Source organism: Poecilia mexicana, unplaced genomic scaffold (assembly GCF_051168715.1).
Source record: "Poecilia mexicana isolate PSO_F unplaced genomic scaffold, ASM5116871v1 scaffold_3, whole genome shotgun sequence".
Classification (NCBI taxonomy): domain Eukaryota; kingdom Metazoa; phylum Chordata; class Actinopteri; order Cyprinodontiformes; family Poeciliidae; genus Poecilia; species Poecilia mexicana.
The window spans coordinates 12,788,706-12,813,804 of NW_028263372.1; the positions used below are offsets into that span (position 1 = coordinate 12,788,706).

General features: G+C 39.1%; 1 protein-coding gene across 1 annotated transcript in view; it reads right to left on the bottom strand.

The window, feature by feature from the left end:
- LOC106924789 (E3 SUMO-protein ligase PIAS1-like) overlaps positions 1-25,099 on the bottom strand; it is a 61,694-nt gene that overhangs the window by 12,191 nt on the left and 24,404 nt on the right. Inside the window, exons 2-6 of the mRNA XM_014998658.2 lie at positions 17,393-17,888; positions 1,210-1,294; positions 983-1,121; positions 760-894; positions 204-309 (exon numbers count right to left, since the gene is read on the bottom strand). Of these exons, the coding sequence (XP_014854144.1) occupies positions 204-309; positions 760-894; positions 983-1,121; positions 1,210-1,294; positions 17,393-17,888 (961 nt within the window). The remainder of the gene's footprint in view (positions 1-203; positions 310-759; positions 895-982; positions 1,122-1,209; positions 1,295-17,392; positions 17,889-25,099) is intronic.

Here is a 25,099-nt window from a genome sequence, read left to right on the forward strand (position 1 = left end):
AAAAAAACCTCCCAGCTCCCATTTAGTCTTTTTAGTACTTTTGATTCAACGTGGAGATTAGATCATTAGCAACTTTTTCTTTTTTCTTTTTTTTTTCCCCCTCCAGAGCCGAGGACAGATTTTAATCAGAACAGTTTCAGCCCTAAAGCATTCCAGCTTATCGGATCAGTTCATCTGTGAAGAGGGAGGCTGGCGGTTCTTACTGAGCGCTCTGGAGTGGTCTGGGTTTCTGATGCCTTTCGCCCGCAGTCTTTGTAGCAGCACCGTGGAGGACTGCTGCTTCACCAAGTAAACCGCCATGGAGTAATTCTGCACACACAAAGTAAGACACAACATCAGTCACAGCCAGTAAAAGTCAAAAAGATGATTTTCAACTCCTTAGTGTTGCAAAAGTTGATGTATTTTCAGGATTCGTTTTACTTAATCCTAGTTTAAGTAAAACTTGGATTTTAAAAATTAACGTGTAATTTTTACATGTTAAGAATTACTTGTTAATTTCTAACATTTTAAAAGTTAAAATTCAGCTGAATTTCAAGCTTCTAAAATCAAACTGTGAAATGCCTCAATGAACGGACTGAGTTCCCGTTGGCCAAATAATTTGAAACGTGACAAACGTGTGAATGCGATTTTAAACTTTACAGCCCTGCTCAGAGAAAGGATGAATATTTCTAAAAACAAACAAACGATGACAGCAGAGGGGAACACTTTGAAAAACTCGGTCCGAGGCACTGAGAAAGGACAGACGGGTTTAGCTCCTACCCTTCCGATCTCTGCAGTCCACGATACCACGATGGTGTTTGGGATCGTGGTGGACAATCTGACAAGTGAGGTAATGTTGATCGGCCGGCTCGGCCGCTTAGGCTCGACGCCGTTTTTGGTTGGGGGGAGATAACCCTGAAAACCAGAAGAGACACACGAGACCCGCGGTGAATCTCGCTGAACGTTGACGTCTGCAGACGCCGAGTCGGCCAGGGCTCCTCACCGGCAGGTTGCATGGCTTCCCGTTGACTTTGACACAGAGGTTGGGAGGGAAATGGTCTTCCTGAGGACAGCTTGTCTCCGACAGGCAGAACCGGAGCTGAACCTGAACTGAGAAGTCACATTTGGTCCCCGAGATGTCCCTGTGAGGAAAGGCGACGACTGTCATCAGCGCAACCTGACATGTGGGTTATTACTCAACGGCGGCGCAATAATCAACGCTGTACTGACATGGAGCTGCTGATCTGCTGGACCTGCTGCGGCGTTAACGCGAAGGCGAAACACGTCTCCTGGAACCGCTGGCTGTTGTCTGACGCTGCGGAGAAACAAAGACAGAAGAGAGGGGTTACTAGAGGTGGAAGTATCAAAACTCAACTTCATTTTAACTTTAAGTACAAAGGGAATATAACTTAAAAAAAAAAAAAAAAAGTGTCAATTTGATGGGCGGGGTAGGTCAAGATCAGGTATGAAAGCTTAAGTAAAGTTTAAATTTGAAATAATATTCAATAACAAAGCCACGTCACGTATCGTCTTACAGACCACACATTGTTTTTTAAAACCGTGTTTTCTTTCACCGTTTCCAAACATCCTGATTTTACATTTGCTGATAAAATTCTGCTTGATCGATGACCTCAATCTGTGACTCCCTCTGCTCATGAAACCAAAACTGAGAGTGAATAGCAACAGTAAGCCGTAGTGCTAAAAAATAAAAAGCAAAGGGAGAGCGAAGACGTCTGCGCACAGCAGGGTGCCGAGATTTTCATTCTTGAAGAAAATCATTATGCGGTTGATCTCATCTGCAGTGGAAAGACCTGCTAACGAGCGGCTGGATGTCAGAGGGAGACCTCACACTGAGGTGAGAATAAAAACCTGCTCTATTTATAGGCCCACCCACAGGTGGTGGAAATAACCGGAGCTCCTAACCCCGGCCAGCAGGTTTGCAAAGTTAGAGAATAAGTTAGTGTGGGAGGTTAGCGAGAGACAAAGAGGTGCTCTGTATTTAAATATATTTGCAAAGCTGAGCTACAATGGCCGTATTTTGCTTCTCTGAGCACTTCTTCTGCTTCCCAGGGACTGTAGGAGCTTTGTCTGGACATAAAACTTCCTCAAAGGTAAAAAGTTTTGGAATAATTGTCTCACAGAGGCTTTTCATGAGCTGCTTAGTCATCTGGGTCCTGCTTCCTTACACTTCTTTTCAGATGCCTGATGATTGTCTTGTGGCTAAACCGGTGCATTATAGAGAAAGCATGAGCATCCTGGCTTGGGCCGGGACGTTTTGGGTCTTTATAGGTGGATGACTTAAAGAGAAAAGGAGCTAATATGAGGCGCTTCGGTATAAAATACAGCTCATAAATAACTATGGAGACACTCTGGGTTCCCCTCATATGACAGATTTTTAGAAGATATGCCAAAATATTTTCAGCCAGAAAAGAAACCAAAAAAAAAAAAAACAGCCTCGCAGCTTGGGGCATTAAGAATATGGAGCATGCAGCAGAATGCAAGCAAGCTGAGGCTGATCTGTCCAAAGGTGCAAAAAAATTACAGTTATTACTCACCGACACGTCAGCACTCGTTTTAAATGATTGCATCTTAAACAGAATTATTAAAGCTGCAGCATGTGGTATTTTTAAAACGGTATGGTTTTTTTGTTATTACTCAGAGAGGCAAGTAAACATAATGTGAATGTTTTAATGAGGACGCCGGGGTGTCCAGAGAGATCTCAGGAAAGATGCTGGAAAGAGAGGAAGACTCTGGCTGGGATTTGGACCGATGACCTTCTTCCTGTAATCTCAAAAATGAGTCTCAACAGAGTGGAGCTGAATTCCACACTGTTCTGGATGAGAATTAATTGTGCCTTTGTGTGTATTTTAACAAAAAAATGTTTTTTTGTTTAGAAGTACCGTTTTAGAAACTGTGAGTTTCTTTTCTGGAGAAAAAAAAAAAAAACCTGGGAAAACTTGTAATCTCTGCATTATTTTCAATACACTGCATGAATTAAAAACAATGACTTTTGATTTTTGTTTTTGCTACTACTACTTAACTTTTTTTTTTTGAATAGACTTTATTAAACTCGAACCCTTCGCATGATTCTGGAAACTCAGTCCGGAGCATGTGAAACTGCACGGCCGCATACACAAACACAAACTCTCAGCAGGATTAGGTCCAAGCCGGTAATTTATTTCCATGTAGGCGTTGAGGGGGCTGAGAGCTATAGTTCCTGTGGAGGATTTAACAGACCAATCCTGTTCCTCCTACCGTCAGCTATTCAAAATGCGACTAATTTTCTCAGTAATGACCCATCTCGCCTCCCACTCCTTATCGTTCGGGTGCGACGCGTTTAACTTTACATCCATGTCGCTGCGTCCTCTGAGCTGCAGCCTGTGTGCTGCAGAACAAACACGGAGCGAGAGTGAGCTTTCGAACAACAGTCTCTCTCCTCTCCGGGCACACAGGTTATAAATAGAAAGTGCTCTCTCTCCCCTCCTCTCTCACTCTCCAATCACTCTGAAACTCACCCTCTTGTCTGTGGTAGTGGATGTTTTTTTTTTTTTTTTTGCTAGTGTTTCAGTGTGCCTGGCCAGAAGATCTAAGATGGACTCCTTCATCTCCAGACAGAACTTAAGACAACGGTTTATTTAAGATGTAAAACAAAATGTTTGATCAACTTGATGAGGAGGAAATAATAGATGCATTAAAAACTGTGAATTGGAATCACAAAGCTGCTCTTTCTGCCTCTGTTTATTTACGCTGAAATAGGATCTGTCACATTTATCCCCTATTCTCTGAAACTCAAGGTCCCCATGACAGTGCACGCTTCCTTAAAAGGAGAAATTATAAGCGCTCCATTTGCCGTTAGGGGGCAGGATCATCTTTCTCAGGTAAATACGAACTAGTCTCAGCGTCCGGTTAACTTAGTTCTGCATAAACACCAGAAAAAAAGGGAGGCTTTTAGAGTCCAAAAACAACAAAATCTGCCTCCCAGCTGCAGTGAAGCTCATTAATGAAGAATGCTGTTTACAGGAGGATGACAGGGATAACCACACAGGATGATGGAAAGTAGCGAGGGGACAGCAGAGTTTAAAATCAGTCATCCTTCAGACTGATAACCGGGCCGAAGAGACACTTTGATGCGGTGAGTGCATTTTTCTGTCGTCGCCGTTTCGCTCAGCAGCAGCAGCAGCAACAAACTGCGCCTAACATTAAGCTGCACAAAAAAGCAAAGCTTTTTCATTTTGTGTCCACGGGGATAACCTCGGCATCTCATCGAAACCCAGGATCCATTAAAAAAAAAAAAAAACATTGTTTCACGTGATGCACAAATAACTTTCCTTCCTCTGTTTTGTTTTTCCGTACTTACGCAGGGCCGGAAAATATTTGAATCAAATTCCTCAAAAACCTGGATCGGCAGATTCAGCTGAGCTCGGATCAGGAAGCCAGCCTCTAAATTGAACCGCGGCATCAGGTGTTCAGCAGCAGACAAACAGTAACATCAGACACCAGAGACAATTTCCACCCTGGCTCATTATTAATGACCTGTTTCCTTTCCCCAGTTCAGTTCAGGTGTTGCTCCTGTAAATCAGCACCAGCTCTGGGATCTAGATTTTGGTTTTTTAAATTCTTTATTTGCTCCAGATTTTAAATAATGATTAGGATGAATGTAACTGAGGACAGAGGCAGAGATATCGCTGTGTACCTCCTGGTCCACCGAACCTTCACTTTATTGTTACCAAATGGAAGTAATTTCCTCCAAATCTCTCATTTTCTTCACTTAGTGATGAAGTTAACAACTAAGCATAACGTAGTTACTTGTTTTTGCTTAATGGCACTAATAATCAGCATATTAAGTAGTACACTCCTGGGCTGACAATAACACAACTTTAGATTACATCAGCATATGTAATCACTCAGGACAGAGGATCAGACATTTATTCTGTTATTTATCTCTAAATTATTGTGTATTATTTATCTACGGATAAAGAAACCTGATTCTCTGTGTTTTTATTTATTTATTTGATTTTTTTGTTTTCTCCACAAAAGCTGTTCTGGTGTCAGGCCAGGGCTGGCTATTACCAGCTTCTGCAAAAAATAAAATAAAATAAAATAAATAAAAATAATAATAATCATTTTCCAGCAGAAAACCATCAGTTTTTCTTTTTGCATCTACCTGGAGACCATTTTATGAAATGTTTTTAAAATCGGTGCGTATCAATGCTCTCTCTAATCGTAGCTGATTATTTATGAGCAGCGCTGCAAATGGAGTCACACACACCGTCTCACACAGCGTTCATTAACACCACCTGGTGATACTAAAACAACCCAACGGTCTAAATGGATCGAGTCGCGAACATTGCGGATTGTTCTGGAAACAGTATGGACCCACACGTAATGTGACAAACGATTATCATAAACAGGAGGGAAGAAAATAATAAACGAGTTGGTGGTTCTGTGTTATTCCAGCAAGAATCTGGTTGTTTCATTCTTGCTGTGCCTCAGTGTTTTTTATTTTTTTATTATGGTTGTTGTTGCCTGCGTTCAGGTTCGATTTGCTCTGGATCGCTCTCACGCCGCACTTTTAAGAGCATACCAATCCGGTTGGACAAAGCTGCGCCGCTACCAAAGCGGCTTTCTAGACAAACAGAGCAGACTTCGATTACAGTGGACTGTGAATGCTCCCTTAAAATGTTTTAATGACATTTCCAGGTGGTCCAGAGTTCCACTGGTTTGGCTCACACCAGACTTCAGATGGCAGACTTAAAGCAGCCAACAAACCCGACTCTGGTCCGTACAGCAGTGACGTTCTTATCACAGCGTTGGGCCCGTGGCGGACCGACCGCTGCACTGATGCTTTATGCTGCACAATCAGTTTGCTAGCCTCTGTACAGTGTGTTTGAAAGTGAAGCGCTCTAGCTGGATTTTCCACATATCAGTGAACAATTTATTGACCGGATCCCGAGCGTTCAAACTTTTAAAGGTTTATGGTGAGAGTCTGCGCACGAGATCTCAGCAGAGGTCTGTCCCTTATAAACGTGTCCAAACCGACTGATAAGATGTGGCGTTTGCATAACTTTTTGTTTTTACAAAAGCTTGGTCACATTTTTTTGTAACTATCCAACTCTCCTCTGTGAGAAAAAAATAAAAATAAAAAGGAACGAGCCGTTTGCTAGCTTGTGGCTACCGCGGCGCACGTTTTTGAAACAAATGAGCTTTCTAACAACGCAAGAAGCACAAGCCCAGAAAGTCTGAGCTGCTGATTTCATTCTGCCTTTAAGAGAAATTGCATGAGCTAAACTTCAGAGAATGTGCTCCACCGTATAGCCCGTCTTCAGCACAACAAAGCCCAGCTGGAGTTTATTAACTTGTTAGTGGCTTTGCTACTTTTTTTTTTTTTCCTTCTGCACCACAGGCACAAACACACAAAAAGCCTGCCAGGCATTGTGCACCAACACAAGATAAAACAACATTCAGCAGCAGAACAAAGCCAGAAATTCTTTCTTGTGTCAGTCAAAAGCGAAATTCTGATGCCGGAAAGGATCCGCAACAAAAGGTCAGATCTGGATGTTTCGCCCACACTTCAACACAATGACAACTAAAAATTGTTCCACAAATGTTACTTTGCTGCCCCTCTGACAGCAGTAATTACCTTCATTATCTGCATATGGATGTTGTAAAGAAAGAAAAACTGACAAGGCTCATTTAGGGCCACTAAGGCTGGCATTTAAGGTGTCTGGGCAGTCAGCTTGCTCTGCAATCTCCATTACCAAACGCAGAAGGCATTTCAAATCGCCTTTAGGCCATGGCTTTATATAAAAAAAATTTATAAAAATCCACATGGACATAATTTTATCCTACAAAAAAAAAAAAACTCTTAAATGAATCTCTAGGAGGAAAATACTTTTTGCAGCAGACGAACGAAAGGAGCGGAGCTGCAAATGTTTACGATTTTAAAAAGGGTCGAATGAGTCTGATCAAACAACTCGCGGAGCTGGTGATGAACCAACTCAGACAGAATAATGCAGGTTTAATAGGCTCAGAGAGATGGAGGCCATTCACAGCAAGCTGTTTATAGTTGAGTGCAGCCAAGGCTCTTTTTGTTGATGTTCATTTGCTGTGAGAAGGCGGAGTTGTTGACAACGAAATGAAAATTTTAGCTGGAGGAGGGTCACACAGAGGTCAGAGTACGAGACCGGTAAATATCGGCTTGTGCTTTCGCACACAGCGGAGTGGTCAAAGGGCTGTGTATAGGAGACAGAAATACCCACCATGACGGCCTAAACAAATTATATAACAAAGCTCCACACACAGGTTTCTTTGATCTAAAAAGTTTTCTCCACCTTTAATGTGACTCAACTGAAACACAAACAAATCTTTTAGCTGAAGCAGCTTTGAACTAGATGATTAATGTGACGCAAATAGTTTACTGGTCCTTTTAATTCAGTTTCACCATCTATTGTGAGATAATGCAAAAAAAAATTAAATAAAAAATCTCCCTTGGGGGCTCTGTAGAAGATCATATCAGACGAATAGAAAACAAAACAAAACAGAAATATGGATTTAATGAAAAGTTTATGCCTAATACTTGCTAACAAGTTATTTTCAGAAGATGCTTTTAATCTGACAGACCCAGATGAGCACACGTTCTCATCGATTGACTGTAGCACAGGGAAAAAACAAAACGGTTATCAATAATTGGAGAAAATATGGGAAAACGTACAGATTACAAACACCAAACGTTTCTTTGAAACTGATGAAAGGACTAGAAGTAAATTAGTGAGGGAGGCTGACAGCAACACTGAAGAACTTTATGGCAATTGTTGCCAACGTTCTTCAGTCTGCATGTGATAACAACAAACTCCTGAAATCTTTGTGTGGACAAGAGATGTAAGAGATATTTTGCAAGGCAGAGTGGGAAGAAAATATGACCAGGTTAAGATCTGGTATGCTGATAGACTATTAGCATAATGCACAAATTAAAACAAAAAGCTGATTCAGCAAAGTATGAGTTTAAGGGTGTGCACACATTTATGCAACTGCATCATTGTATCTTAATTATATTTTTATATTCCCACCCCAATAAACAAAGCTGTGAAATATGTGTAAAAGCTGGACTGTTATCTTACACTAAATACTAAATTCCTTAAAGCATGTTTTTTGATCTTCTGTAGCTTTATTTTTTTCTCCTAAATATTCATAAAAGAAGCATCTCAATCATCCACAGCCAAAGAGTCAAATAAAACAGTTTAGCTTTGTCTTTTGAAGCAGTTTCGAACAGCTATATATATGTAAAATGGCTCACTAAATAAATTCCTCTACACTTCTCAGAGATTCTTACTTTCATATACAAGGTAATGGAATAAGGATTCAAGCCTGAACCTTATGAATTCTGTAAATAAAGGGCTCTGTTGCCATAATAACCTTTAAAAATTACAACTCTAGACTTTTTTAATACCACCTAGAAACCCTGGATTTCATTCTTTTGTTAACAGCGGAAGCACAAAACGAGATGCCCCACGGTCACATCCTGCTATTGTTACGACGGACCAGGGAAATGATCAATGTGCTGCGTTTGATTAGATCTACTCTGTGAACTTTAAGTGTGAAATCTCATGTGGAAGGCCAGGCCTCATATTTGAGTTTATGATTCAATAATTCAAAACCGATACAGCTGCACTGTGCTGCTTTGATGGAAGCGAGCTGATAATTACATTCTGACAAGTTATTTCACAATAAAATAGCCGATACGACTGAAGGGTGAAACTAAAGCTTGGCATCAGCCAATGAGCAGGAGAGAAGAGCCGCAGAAAAAAATAAAAAGTGTCTTAATAAAATAAATCTTATTTCATTAGCGGTAATAACCTCTCTCTAAAGGCAGCCTGTCATACTAATAGAAGATGTGGCTTGGTTTTACTCATTTCCATTTTTTTAAATTTTTTTTTTAGTTTGTGTAATAAAGCAGAATATTTTAAATATTTAAGGAAATCGAGGAATAGAGCCGTGGATTTTCTCCTTTTATCAAAATGGACTCGGGCATGAAATAAATAATAGAAAAAGGGAACTAGACATTAGACAAAGCCTACCCAGCTACAGGCCACAGAGAAAACTTTATGCTGCCCATTTGCACAGCTTTAAAGCTTGATGGCACTGATTTGCTGAGGACTCCAAACTGCTTGTGATTTTTGTTTTGGAAAGAAACGGAGAACATCTGTCGTCAACGGCGATTAAAACCAAATTTAATGTTTATTATCTTGACTGGTGGAAAATGTTGCAACCGGGTTGTAAACTATACATTTTATGTTGCTGAACAAATGTTATGACTATTTTTTTTAATTTAATGAAGCATTTTTTCCCCTCTTTTTGTTTAAAAGATTAAAGTTGTTAATGTTAACTACAAACCCTGCTGCTTATGGTTTTGCCCTAAACTTATTTCTCTAATTAGATGCTCAGCCCAACGGTGCACTGTTGGCTTGTCAAATAATTTATTGACACAGTCTAACTCCTGACTGTACAGGGATTGATTACATTTCACTCTATTAGCCACAGTGGACGATTGGAAATAAACTATAATCACCCGATTCAGAATCATTCGTTCATGTATGCGGGTCAGAATTTTCCTGATAAACTCTTGATTTCTTCTTAGAGACAAGAAGTTACAGCAGAACTACTTATTTATTATTTAATTTGTTTGCATTAATTATCATTACATCGTTACATTTTTAATTTTATTTTAATCTGGTGAGAGGGAATGGTTTTAAGAGTGCCAGGAAAAGGCAGCAAAAAATGACAGCAGGTCCCAAAAATGACGGTAGGATGGAGAATATAGCTGAGGGTAAGAATGAAATATTTCAATGAATCAAATAATATAATATTTAATTATTATATTATTAACCAGGAAAATCCCAGTGAGATTAGAAATCTCTTTTACAAAAAAAATTATTCAAATCAAACACAAAAATAGCAACTTAAACTTAAGCAATAAAATATGTCCATGTCTTAACAGACATAAACATATGTATGAATTAAAATATGACTACTTTCATGAACACAGGCTTTGTCATGAAAAAAAAGAGAATGAACTGCAGAGAGAGAAGAAAATGACTCCTTCACTTTAGGCCCAAACTTTGTTGAGGAAGAAGTAAGAGAATATCCCACCGCCCGAAAATCAGATTACCCAGACCCAAACCAACGTGAGGAAATTACACAGAAAATGTTTACCTTCACAATAAAAGCATGCAAGTTTTATTTTGAGAGACCAGTGTGTCACCAGAGAGAGTAAGTGATTTTTACTTATCTTAAAAAAAACATCAGAAAGTGCTTCTCAAGAATAAAATAAATGATAAAATAACTAAAAGCCTGTATAAATGAGAGAGCATTTTGTGTCTCTGTGTATTTATTAAAAGAAAGACGCAACAGCAGCATTTTTACTTATTTTTATTACTACTCAATAACTTATTCCTTCAACTGTTTCTTGGGAGTTTCATTTATTTTTGTAACATTATTACATTTTTTTTACACATGATGTATATTGTTTTACAGTGCAGTTATGTCATCTACATGCCAATTTAACATTAAAAAGAGATCTTTTTTTTTATTTAATGCGTTTTATTTATTCTGTTCTAGTTGACCTGCAATAAAACATTCAATGGACATGCATTCATTGAGCCGTAAAGTGCCTCCAGTTAAGTGGTGGGTGGAGACAGGGTTGGTCACAGACGTTGCATGAGTGAAAGAGAGAGGTCAGGAAGGTCAGGAATCCAGCGGGAGCAGAATAACCACGCAGGGCTCCATCAGAAGATACGATTAGCCACGTACAGACTAACGTCTTTCTTTAATATCGACATCAGAAGTACACAGGCCCTGCATCCCGTGGAGTTTGTTTGTTTTTTTTTTCCACCAAAGTGGGTCCAGTTCTAACTCAGGTCTGGAGAAAATGCTGCTTTTTAACAGCTTCTATAAAAACGCAGCTCTGGTTTTCCACTGCCGGAGAGTCGAGGTGCAGCGTCACTGAAAACGCCTCGTTCAGTAAAAACATTTTGTCTTTTTCTCTGATTAATTCATAAATATCCTGCAGAGAACTGCAGGATCCAGACATTATTTCATCCACGTTCAGCATTTCTGATCATCTTTTATGTGAAGCGTTTAATCTGTGACTATATGCAGCTGCTCAAGTTTTTGCTGCTCTTGGTCTTAATTGTTTCCAGCTGAGGCTGAACTTCTATGTTGTTACTTATTTTTATGTATTGTGAACACACCACAGGATTCCAAGAGTACAGTGGCGCTATCATTACCCGTCAAAAACAAGTCACTGTAAACTAAAAAAAAAGAAAGAAAAATCACATTTACTCAGCATTTTACCATAAAAAACTGTCATAACTACAGTGTTTTCTACTGTCAGTGAGAGAATAGTTTTCTTTTTGAATCCTGCAGAAATCTCAACCTCACAGACACACTGAGGGGATTGTTCCACATAACATGCATCATAAGACATAATGCAGACTGCTTAGCTGACTAAAGCCTAAATAAAAAAAAGAAAAATCCTAGCGAATAATAATAAATAATAATAAAATAATAATAATAATGATAAAAGAGGGTTGAAGGTCTAGATTTCACAAAAACAATCAATAAAAAGAGTTGACTTTGAAGGAGGGGAAACGTGCAATTTATTCAAAACCTTTGTCCTTTTCCGTAAGATATGCTGATTTAATCATCGTGAGTGTGCTTAATGATGGCCGTAATAAGGCATTTTTCTTTAAGAAGGACAGGTAACAATGGGGATGAGACAGAGTGCAACCCGTGAGGTCGTCATGGTAATCAAGGAGAGGATGGAGGAGCTAAGACCATCGAGCGGAGGATGCTGGCAGGGCTGAGCTGTGGGCTGCCTAACCTTTATTCCCCAGAGTGATAAGACTCAGCAGAGAGCACAGGACTGCACCACAGGGAGGGATAATGACACAGAGAGGGGGGGGGGGGGAAGAGCAAGATGGTGTGAGAGTGATAATAACTACATTTATATGCACAGAAGAAACCCAGGTATTGAGACAAATCAGTGTGAGGCAGGAAACCTGAGAACACGCTCCGACAGAGTGCTGCGTTTCTCTAACTATAAACTTGATGCATATACGCAGCATTAAGCATTCAAACGCTCCTCTACATGCGTTAAGCTCAGCGGTCGTAGTTTAGTCGTTGGGTTGTTTGTTTGCAGCAGAGGGCGTTTTAGCATGGAAAACTCACGTAACACATCACATTTGATTTTTTTTTTCTTTCTTTCTTCAGGAGGTTGTTTTATTGCATATTTTCATTACCTAAATTGGTTGTGGGAGAGAAGCTCATATGACACAAATGCAGTTTTATATTAAAAAAAAGAAAAAAAAGAAAAAGAAAAAAGAGCCAGAAGCATTCCAGTCGAATCCACTTAGCTAGAACCTACAAAGAAAAAGCCCCAGTTCTTATTAAATCCAATTTAGGGACTTAGGAAATATCTTAGAAAATAGTGCAAGTCATCTATAGGGGCAAAAATAAATTACTGCCTCTGACCAGTGAAGTGTTGTTAAAATTTAGGCAAAGAGTAATGTAATCATCGCCCAGTTAAAGGGGCAGATTTATGAAGCAGCTGCTGTCAGGAACCGAAGGAAAAAAAAAAAAGAATCAGAGTTTGAGCTGGACAAAAATCAGTCCAGCTCTTTCATTTGTTACCCAACTTTTGTACAACCTACTATGACATTTATTGTTTCACCAAAAAAGAAAATCCAGAGTAAGAGAGGCAGCAAATAAGGATAAGGGAGATGGGGGACAAAAAATAAAAGTAAAAAAAAAAAAAAAAAATAGCAACAGGAGACAGAAGAATAGGAAGAGAGCAAGAAACCAGCAAAGAAGAGATGCTCTTGGGTAAAAAAGAAAGAAAAAAAATGTGATGCACGTAGGAGAGAGAACAGCTGTCTCAAAGCAAAAATATCTGCTTTATAAATGGGAATTAAACCTGGTTTAGAAGGTCTCAGCTATGAGGGTCGAAAGGGTTCGTCACCTCAAAGCTTCTCCTTCCGGCAAACACAAATATGTAGTTTCATCAAACGACGTAATTCTCAGGTAAGTTTTTTTTTTTTTGCCTTTGTCAATCATCTTTTTGTGTTTCTCTGAGACCAGTAAGTGCAACACATGCATTATTTATCGGAAAGTCTGTTTCAAAAATATTGTGACAATGCTCGATTCAAATTCAAATAAGGGGAGGGTGGGTTCTGCAGGCACAGGTGTATGCCTGTGTGATTTCATCACTCTACATGCAAATTTCGACCAGGGATGGCTATGGAGAGGAGAGAGAAAAAGAGAAAGAGAGAGAGAGAGAGAGAGAGAGAGGAGGCAGAGAAGGAGGGAACATGTGCAGGAAACGGGGAGAAGGAGAGAGGGAAAGTAAAGGAGAAGGATGGTGTGATGACAAAGCTGCAGGCGCAGTGTTTGTACATGCATCTGCAGGCAAATTAATCACAAGCCAGCCTCTTACTCCATTAAAATGCTAATGTAGGAAAATCTAGACATTTTCATATATTTGCAATATATCCCAGAGCCCAAAGATTGTTATTATGCTAAGTACAGGCTGGCTGCCGGATGTAATGCGAAGACAAATCTAACCAAGATAAAAACCCAGATGAAATGTCTCTTAAGTAATGAATTAAAGCGTAGCGAAGAAGCATGAAAAATCACTGAAACTACGAGTCCTCATGCAGTGAGACAGCAGAAGATTCTCAGCGATTCCCAAAGCGCGCCTAAAAAACATACAGTTATGGTAAACTGTACAGATGAGAGAGAGGATGGATGGGGGTCGTGTATCGTGAGATTTTGGGCAACAACCTCCTTCCCTAAACTTAGAAAGGGGTCAGTAGCCGACCCAGCCCCTTTGCATTGCAAATGTGTACAAAACTGTCAATATTCTGCAACATTTTTTTTTAAATTGCAATTTCTGTGATCCTGTTAAACATCAAAATTTTAATCATATGTGAATAAGTTTGTTGACAACTTAAGTCATTAAAAAAACACGCCGTGATGCTCCACCTACTTCCTGTCATCTTCTTCCAGTGGCAACATTCGGTTATTGATCATGTGACTCGTGTGATACAAAAAAAGTGTTTCCTTTGCACTTTTGCAAAATAAACCAATTTTGATGCGGCCAAAAAAAAAAAAAAAAAAAAAAAAACTACCCAGTGACAAAACTATTCAGTTTTTTTCCCAAAATTGGTGTGTTTCAATTAATCAAATTTATTTCTTAAATGCTAAATTGCACTTATATACGGTCAATGGAAAACACAGCTACTGACCTAAACACACAGAGAGCAATTAAGGAGTGGCTCCCTTTGAAGAATTTCAAGGTCCTGGAGTGGCCCAGCCGGTCTCCAGACATGAAACCAATATCAAATCTTTGGAGGGAGGTGTGACTCCATGTTGCCTAGCAACAGCCCTGAAACATGAAAGATCGGGAGAAGATTTGTATGGAGGAGCGGAGCAAAATCGCTGCTGCAGACCCGGTCGAGGACTGCAGGAAGAAACGTCTGACCTCTGGTTTCTGTGCCACATGTTGTTGTTCTATTGTATCAAATACTTCTTTCACGAAACAAGTATTTAAAAGTCATACAGTGAGATTTTCTGGATTTTTATCTCAGACTCCGTCTCTCACAGTTGAGACATACCTACGGGAAAAACTACAGACCTTCTTTGTAAAAGGAAAAACTTCATCAGCGGTATATCAGATACTTATTTTCTCCATTGTATGTGTGTGAGGTACTGGTTTTGTACATCGCTTTTATCTATGCATCAAACTTCAAGGAGAACAGCTTCATGTTTTTGTAGAGTCTTCAAATGGCAACTAAAATATTCTATTCTTTTCTATCTTCATGTCTGTACAGTCACATTCATAACGGGACTGTAAATATGCAAAAATTAGTCGACACTTTTGTGATATTACACAAAGAGTAAACTGGGTTGTGATGTAAAGCGAAAGTTTTAAACTTTTCCACAGCAACAAAAAAAATCTAACCACATTTCAGCTGTGACTGTACAAGTCAAACTAAAACCAAAACGGGAGTCTGAATTTAACAACTCTCTACCAGTTGTTAAATTCAGACTGGGTCAGAGAGAGCCACAACACGAGTCCCTGTTTTTAATTTAAAATTTTCAACTTTGTGTTCTGCATTAAATATTTTTCGTAACATGTCGCAAATGAAATGAAATAAAATCTTTTTCTTAAAAACCGACCTGCACAAGTTGAAGGGTATTTTCACACCTGATGGCCATTAAACTCGGCTCGATCGAGGACCAGAAACTGCAACAATCGTTTTATTTTCAGCTGGAAACCAAACCTTTTGGAAAAACCCCGTTTACCGCCTCGCTTGTGGTGCTCCAACTTATGAGGTATGAAAAACCTTTTGACTTGTTTCAGATAAAACACACTTTAAAGAGAAAAGGCATGTCTGTTAGGGGGGGGAAAGACTTACTTCACATGGCAAAATAATTAAATAAATCAAAAGAATCATGGTTTAGCACATCCTGAAACCTAACACACGACTGCACAACGCCTGAGACAAAATATTTATGCGATCATTTACGAGGGTAAAACGGCTTCTGCTGCGCTCGTTTACTGATAAACATTAACAGCCGCAGTCACGACCGATAATTACAAGAGACCTTTCAGGTTCTTTCAGCTTCATGGATTAAAAAAGCCCCGGTTCTATTTTCACTTCCAGTTCTAGGGGACCCAGAGTGTTTTGTGTTTATTCTGAACCCTTGAGAGAAGTTTCCTTCGCCCCGTCAGCCCATTTTACCAGGAAGTGCGACACAGACGCTGGCAGGGAGCCTTTTTATACAAACAGGCGAACTGCAAATGTCGGTGTTTGCGCTGCCTGCCGCTGTGATTATTATAGGAACAATACGCTCATATAAATATCCACAAACTCTCTGATAATATTTTTTGGGTCAGTTTCACGCTCACGAGATATTTTGATGAAAAAGATACGGAAAGAAAACAAACAGAAGTAGGAAAAAAACAAACAGAAGTAGGAAAAACAAAAAAAAAGGACTCAAACTGTAAAGATATGCAGCAACGTAGAGGCTGAGCAGCAGGACTCGGTTTCCCTACACCTTGAATTTTTATTTATTTTTTTCACCTTTTGTCAAGTTACAACCACAAATATCAATGGATTTTGGAAAAAGTAGTTTAGACAGTGAGGAGGAGGAACAAAAAAAAAAAGTTTGTAGCTGTTTTCTGAGCAGAAAAATGATTGAATATCTGTGCAAAAATTTTAAGAATAGAAGCTGCCGATCGTTATATTGCAGTGGTGTTGACGAGTCGATGCAGGCGTTTCCTCAACGCTTTGCAGACGTGGAAGCGGATCCACGAGTCGGAGTTGATCAAGTGAAATAAGGAAACTGAAAACTGTGGCCGTATTTCTTATTCTTCCAGAGTTGAAGTTGAACCAAATCCCTTCCATTGCTGGATGATTAATGAATCTCTGTGAGATCAAAGTTAGACGTTTTATACATCCGACTCCTACAACAGCTGAAATTATGAATCGATTCGTCGCAATGAATTGATTATTGAAATAATCTTCGACTAATTTAGTCATTGATTAATTGGTACAGGGAGTATTTTTAACTCCAAAAAGGCAGTTTGCTGAAAGAACATATTCAGAGCAGAAAAAAGCCAAAACTGCACAAAAATATCTGTACCTTTTGCGATCTAAGATTACAAAAACTTTTAGTGTTCCACCCAAAGCTTCTCAAGTTTTAACTCCACCTGATTCAAATTCTCTAAATAAAACTTTCTATTGAGCCAGTCATTAATTGTTTAACCCAATAAATAAACAGGTCAGTCTGACACTGTGTTGATGTTGAGTCAAGCAGAAAGGGCTGAGCTTTTCACACTTTCATGCTAGAAATATTTTTCAGCTGCAGATGCATCCTTTGCTACAAATGACCAAGAGTTCACAAAATGAATCCTATGTTATTGTACTTTAGGCAATAAAATGTTTAATTTCTTATCTAAAAATGGAATTTAATTTTTTATATGCATCTTCTAATGTATTTCTAATATTGTATAAAAAAGGTCTTCAATTAAAAACCTGCAGAATGTGGCATTTTTTTATAAATCTGATTAATTGGTTAATCGTCAGAATAATCGATAACTGAAATAATCTTTAGCATCTTGCATAGTCTGGTACATTCTTAAAGTCTGCACTGCATTTTATTTAAGGGTATCACATTTAAAAAGAGGCTGAATGTAAATGCCTGCCACAGATTTTAAAATTGCATTTATTTTTTAATTTATTTTTTATTTAAAGCCACTACTTAGGGTTGGTGCATCACACATATCTGCAGCAGTAATGCAAGGCACCAAACGCCAAGTAAACTTTGCAGACCACAATAACTCCATACCTACCTAGACTTGTCGGCTTGATGAGTTCGTCGAGCAGGTCGTAGAAAGGCAGCCTCTGGAGCTTAACATCCGGGTGGACCGGGTGCAGCGAGGCCGAAGTGGGCAGGTGGTGCGTCAGCGCGGTCAGCTCGTGCTTCCCGGGTCCGAGCAGCGAGAGGGGCAGTAAGGCAGCGGGCGACGGAGCGCCGCCGTGGCCGGCGTGGCCCTCGTACGCCAGCTGCGTCAGGCCGGCGGGCAGCGCCGCCCCGCCTCCGCCGACGACTCCAACCGACGCTGGGTGGTGCGGCCCGGTCAGCGCCAGCTCGGGGTGGGAGACCATTTTGGCAGGGAAGCGTCTTCGGTAGAGCTCTTTGATCTTCATGTGCACGGCGGGACTGCAGCCGGATTTCAGCAGGTGGAGTGCCTTGGTCAGCAGCTCGTGCTTGCGTCCATGTTTGTTGCGTCCAGCGTAGCCCAGCAGCACCTGCAGCTCCGACACCCGCAGGCTCATCACCATTTGCTAAGAGAGGGAGAAAAAAACGATGAGAATAAACTCCTGACGTGTCTCCTCAAGGCTAATGTACCACTACGGCTGAAACGGTTAATTGTGATGAATCGAATACTGGAATAAATGAGTTAGTAATTGACTGATTGCTAAGTGGAATACATAGAACAAAAAAAAGTCATTTGCACTTATAGCAGTAATTAAGCCACAGCAGTACAAGATACAAGATCATCGATGGTCCAAACCACTGAGTAAGTGTGATAAAATCCCAACATTCGGCTTTAACTTAAAGTTCATCATTTATCTACAAGACGTTTCACAGAACATCTTGCTCCAAAGCTTAATGCCCTGTATATTTTTTTACCAGCCTGTACCTGCCTTATTTCAGCTGGCTGTAAAGTTTGGCATTTTACCCCGAGGGTCCATAAGAACTGACTCGCATTTGGAGCCAGACTTCAAATTTTTAGCGTTGCCACTTCCTGACTTTTTTCTTTAGCTGCAGCCTGTCGTCAAGGCAACACCGTCGCTGAGGCGCCAACGTAAAGTTTTAATATTTTAAGCAGACTTGCAGAAAATAAGCAAAGAGAGTAGAGTTAACAAAAGAGAATGATCAGACGGAGTAACAAAAAGCCCAACAAAAAATAACGTGTGCATAGTTTCACATAAATTTATAACCAGTTAATCAATTAATTAATACTTCTTCGCTTTTAATGTGGAGACGGTCTATCTGTGTGGAGAACTAAAGCTCAGAATTCAATCAGTAACACTCAGAGGGATAACGAGAATTACAAATACAATTTAACCTGTCATTCACAGGTTGTCATTCACAATGAATGAATGAATGAATGACAGGTTAAAGTTCAATATGAGTTCCTCATTTACAGCCTAGAGGTTTGTGAAGCGTGAATGTTTCTCTGTTTCAGTCCGTTTCTCAGTCTAAGCATCTTGATTCAAAATTCTTGTTTTTGGAAGTTTTTTTTCTTTTTTTTCTTTTTGGAGTCTTGAATTTATTTCTCACCTGTTTCCTGCCCAAAAAAAACCAACCAAACATCTTAGAATGAATCAAGAAGCTAGAATCCTTTTCTGAATGACAGTACTCCTAAGTTACACATGAAACCAAACATGGAGGCAGAACAAAACCCACATGTTCACTTTGAAAGACAGAAGGTTGTTATTCATCGTTAATCTGGTGTTGGAGTCCATCGCCCCCTGCAGAGCCACAGAGTTTTAAAACACATCGGACAGCATTAACCCTCAGCACACCTGCATCTGCGCTCAGTGGGACAATTAAGGACATTTCTATTCTTTTTCTGTTCTAGGGGGGGAAACGTTGAGAAAAGCCCAGTGTGAGTGAAATGCCAGCAGCAAAAGCTAACCGCATTCAATTGATTCCCAGTTAAACACGAGCACAGAGTTTTTGTTCTTGTTTACAATAGTGAAGTGGGGGAACTGGTTTGGACTCTCACTCAGTCTGGCCCCTCTCAGCCAACGTGACCTTAAAGTAAAATAAAAAGGACTAAAGAAACAAACTGTGCAAAGGGAAGCGAAAATGTAAAAAGAAAAATCCTCAACTCAAGCCTAAAGACTGTAGGTGATTTTTTTTTTTTTTACTTTCCCTTTTTTATAGTTGAAAATCAGAAATACCAGAGTTTCATGGCACCACCTACTCCCGACTTGTTGCTGCACACTGACTGTTAGCTGGCTCATAGAAGGCTAATGCATTCTTCCCCAGAAAGCAAAATTTACCCACCACCCATCACTCTAATTACAGTTTTATAAAAAAGTGTAGTTGAAAAGCTGTGAGCAGCGTGTGTGTTAGCGGCCGCCTGCAGGTTGGTTATTAAAGCACAAAGCTTGACTAATTAACCAGCTATTATCAGCTTGTTATACTCCTAGTGTAACTCGACAACACGCAGAACAGCAAAACGTTCACATTACAAAGTCAAGCATACTTGAAAACTCTGAATCTAGCTGGTGCTCATTCTAACTTTCTGCTTTAGTCGCCAACAACTGGAACAACAAAGCACAGATAACATTGTTATATTACTGATTGCAAGAACTATTGAGTTATGATTTTATAAGCCACAACAATCTGCTGACATAAATATTCTTAGTGTATTATTTTATCTTTTTATTTCCTTAAAAGTTTTAGGGTTAGAGTAGAGTAAAAAAAAACTCCCTAAATAATAAACATTCATTAAATACAAGGCATTTTAAAATTAAAATCTCTGTTAATGCCTCCTAGTTGAAAGATATAAAAGAAACAGATTGCAGTGATGACCGAACTGATGACCATTGGAGAATATGTAATATAATCTGAATAGATTTTTGAAATTTTTCTGAATTATATATATATATATATATATATATATATATATATATATATATATATATATATATATATATATATGTAACTCCATAAATAATAAGGGCTTCAATTATTGATGAATGTTAAAAATAACAATTTGTACACACAATTCAAAGTTCAAATAAAAACATTTTTTTGTAGAGAAAATCTAAGAGATTCTAAAGCAGAAATACCAAGACTCAATGCTTCATTTGCAAAGCAGCCAATCGAGGAGCAGCATTTATTTTCCTCAGTGCTGATTGGCTGAATGCCCAAGAGCAGAGATAAAGAAGACTGTAGATGTTAGCTTTTTACAGTCTGCTAAGATGGTTTCCACTGTGTGTATATTCAGGTAGATTTGGTGCTTGAGCTATTAAATTTAGCAGCTCCAGGCGTCTTTAGAAAGGCTCTCGAGTAATTCATGGATTTCAGTTCTTGGTGGTCAGCAATGGTTCAGAACCGTCACAAATACCAGGGGTCAACTGTCAAATTTACAGGGGGAAAAAAAAAATCTTTCAAGAAGGATAACTGACTGTTTAGATTAATTATTAATTGCGGTTATTGCAGTACAAGTTTCACACCAACTCATGCATACAATATACTCAACTCTGCAGCTCAGTTAGGAGCTTCAAGAATGCAAAGAAATACGTAAAGTAACAGGCTCAGCCATGCTCAGAGTTCCCAACAGAACAGCATTTCACCCAACCACACCACATAAAAAAAAGATATCAAGTTAGAAATTTCCAACCTGTTCACAAAAGCAATCCAAGTTTTGCACAAACAAGTAAAACAAGAAAAAACAATGAACAGGTCTTTTTAAGCAAGACTATTTTTTGGATTGGAATGAACTCAAAGGCTTCCTTTTTTTTTTTTGTTTGTTTTTTTTTTCCCTAACTTGATATGAGGCTGAGAGCCAAACTCCCACGGGACAGTAGGAAGGAGCAGGTTCAGCAATAGCACAGAAAAATGAAATAAATAAAAATACCTGGCCTTTGGCTTTAACAAGAGTTTGCAGAAGAATCATTTCACCAGACCAAATTGTTTAATTTAAAGACAGTACCTTAAACTCTGTTCAATAAACATAAATTTAATATGATTTTTACAGTTTAACTACTAACATTTTAAAAGATAAAACTGATTTCAAACTCACGTTTAAGTGTCACCGAGCGATATTGTAATTTTAGGACATAGTGCCCTATTTTAAGTTAAACTTTTTTAAGAACATTCATTCTCTAAATGCTTCTGTGCATAAAAAAATACTAACAAAAACACTACAAACAACATTATTAAAGCTATACTAATGTATTTAAAGCAATGCAAGATATTCATCAGTTCTTATAATAGTTGTTGCATTTCTGCTTTTGAAGTAAACTTGAACTTTTTATATACGTTTCGTTTTCAATAACAAACCGGACAGGTGACAAGAGCGGCGAAATCTCACCTGATGTACATTTTCTTACAAAACAGTTTGGATGTAGCCTGATTAAAAAGTATTAAACAGTTTCATGCAATAATGTTCACATGAGCCACGTAACTTATGTGCTTTGCATTCAGTTGAATGACAAAGCACGTGTGTGTGTGTATATATATATATATATATATATACACACACTCGACATATGTGGGCTATTTTCTGTGACCTAACCACAGCAGCTGCTTTTTACACAGAAACATGTAGCAAAAGTAAAAAACAAAAACATTTTCTGACTGAGGGAAGACACTGACTGTACCACCTGTCTGTTCTTAAATGAACAGCCATAGTCAACGGAGGTTATCCATAGATGAAATATTATAACTGTAAAGTTTGGTTTATGTTGTTTTGTCCTGGTTCTTTCAACTTCTGAGACAACACTGAAGACTGGAGCTTTATGCACTTTGCTGTGACTATTATCCTTGGAAATGTCAACTTATTTTTATCTCGGGTGCCTCAGGTGTAAAGCGAACCTCTCACGCTGGTTCAACCACAGAACCGAGCTGTGTGATTAAAACCAAAGCGCAGCAATAATACCAGTAAATCTGAACGGAACAGAAACCCCAAACGATTCACAGTTTACTGTAAATCATGCTCCACTTATGCACACTGAACTTTCACTCTCTGCAAATGTCGCAAAAACAATTTCTGTTCTGCATTTATAGGAAGTCTTCCCCGTGCAACTATTTCATATAGATTTAGATTAATTACTGGTGTTCAAAAGTGTTCCAGCCTCACCCAGTTTGCTTAAAAAAGAACAAGTTTGGTCAGAACTAGCCCCACTGGCTCATTTGAAAATAAATTACAAAATGTTTCACTGAAGGAAGAATGATCAGTCTGAGTGCAGCAATAAACAAACATTTGCTTATTTAAATAAAACGGGTTTATGATTCCTACGGATTTCTGTTGTTTCCTCTGTGTGTAGCTGACAATTTCTGCCGTAGGCATCTTATTAAAAATGACTGAACGTCAACTTTGATTATATGGGAACTTTAAGTACTACTCTATGCAAATAATGAGCCTCCTAACCATAGTAGTTGATTTTAAATGCAGCCTTGCAAGAAGCTAATAACCCGCCTTGATCATCTCAACCCGCTCTGCAGCGACAATGACGGACAAAAAGTCAAAACTGGAGCCAAAAGTGACATACCGCATTTGGATAATAGTTATCCAGGAACCCAGCCGTGTCTAGACTTAGTACTGCTGATTATAAGTGGCTTAAACTACCCAGAGCAGAAAAATGGCGACCAGATTATTCACAAGGCTGCAAGTAGGCCAGCATGAATTTTATGTGAAGATCTTTTAATTAGTTAACACTTCAACAGAACGTTATAAATAAGGATTCGTTTGCAGACAGCTACTAAATAGGACGTTTTCTGAGGAAAACTTGCTACTGCTAAATATTACAATAATGATATTGAATGCTCATCTTCTCCTCTAATCGTTTCCCTCATCGTTTTTCTCCTTACATTAAATGTAAAGTGTTGGCATTGAGGGCTGTTAAGGTTTGTGGAGACTGTATGAGCTCAAATGCCTGGTGTTGACAATTTAACATTGCACACATCAATACTGCAATTTATGTGTTGTTGCCGTTCGATATATTATGCAGTTCTGATTTAAAAAGCATAAATATCTGAGTTTAATAAAAATTAATGAATCTGAATTGAGCATCCTCAGTGTTTTTCTTGCTCATATAAACGGAAATCCCAAGATTTGTAAAGATTCCACATTTGTCCATAGTCAATTTTTCAGACTTCTCAGATTTTTTGTGTATTCTTATAATATATAAAATACAAACATACACTTTGAACGTATGGCAGACATTTCTAGCAAAAGAGAGGGAAGAGTGGAAAGAATAAGGAAGGAATAATGAAGGATGGACATGAGGAAGGAAGCACAGGGAAGATAAATAAAGGATGGGGGAAGGAACATTTTCTCTGTCCTTTAGACAAAGGAATCAGGAATATAAATTAGAAACAAACTTTTTTTTTCCATATTTATGTGAATCTATTAAATACTGAAATCAGATTCCACAGTTTTCCGGACTGTCTGGGTTCCCTGCATTTCTGTTATTTTCTTTCTCCATTTTGTTTTTTCTTTCCTACAGAAAATACTCCTGAAGAAGTCCTGCTGCGTTTTCCTCTCCTTAGACTTGGACCTGAATCTGGATGAAATATGAACATGACTTGACTGGAGGAAGTGAATTTAAACTAAACTGGAGTTAGAGATTGAAGTGAATTGGACCAATTTGTTTGGTAAAGAGTCTTGAAATTAGGATCTCTTCTTTTTCTATTTAATATTTATTTACCTAGGAGGACAGATTGGAACAATTTCTTATTTACAATGCAGCTTCGCAAAGGGCAGGATCTTTTGGGGCAACAGGTGGTCTCCATCTACTCCTTATATTCAGTAACGCCACAACAAAATGTTGATTCACTCAAGTTAAACTTGACATTCGAGACAAACTTACTTATAAACCATCAACACCTCCAAAAAATCCTTTATGTTTCCCACCAGGCACTTTTTATTTTTATTTTATTTTATTTTTATTAATCATATCCTACCTCTTGAACATGCACAAGTCTCACCTGATAAAGTGAGACTTCATCAGCCCTAACCTCTGCTTCCTGAGACGTTGGCTACAGAATGACGCAGGTCATGGGGTCGTTTAACACCAGAGGTCTGAACTCCAACCAAGATTCACACCTGTCTGAAGTGACAGAGCTGCAGTCCGCACACCCAGCATCGCACCTTAAGCGCCGCCGCCACATAATGCGGACCATGCAATTTCTCACACAGTTTTAGTAAACCCCTAGGCCTGTTCTAACGCTGCACACCACTTGCAACCGAACTATCAGCCTAAAAATGTAACGAAAAGCCGATTCTTGTGCCAAACAGAAAGTTGAGGCTGCACAGTGTAACAGGTCCACCCAGAGTAAACCAGACCTGTTTTCTGTCAATACACACAGGTGTGTGGGAGGCAGACGCCCATATGTGAATGCAATTCTAATGCCTCTGGTCTGAGCCACACTGCAGTCATAAAAACACATCATTCAGACACAAGGCAGCAGGAGGCTCAATCACAGGTGCAGCCGCCTATAGACTCTCGGTGTGTAGATATGCGCTTCGTCCACCCCGGACTAGCATTCAGATAACTCAACATGATCTGGAATGATCTGAACATGAACACGCAGTTTATCAATGCTTCTGCTGCCGACATGAATGATCAAGTTTCATGAAATATGCATGTAAATGTGTGTGTGTGTGTGTGTGTGTGTGTGTGTGTGTGTGTGTGTGTGTGTGTGTGTGTGTGTGTGTGTGTTGTGGGGAGCGACGTGGAGAAATGGTGACACTGGCTGCCGATCGTTTCACACACACGCCAAGCTCGCCTCACCTCCCCCCTCCCAC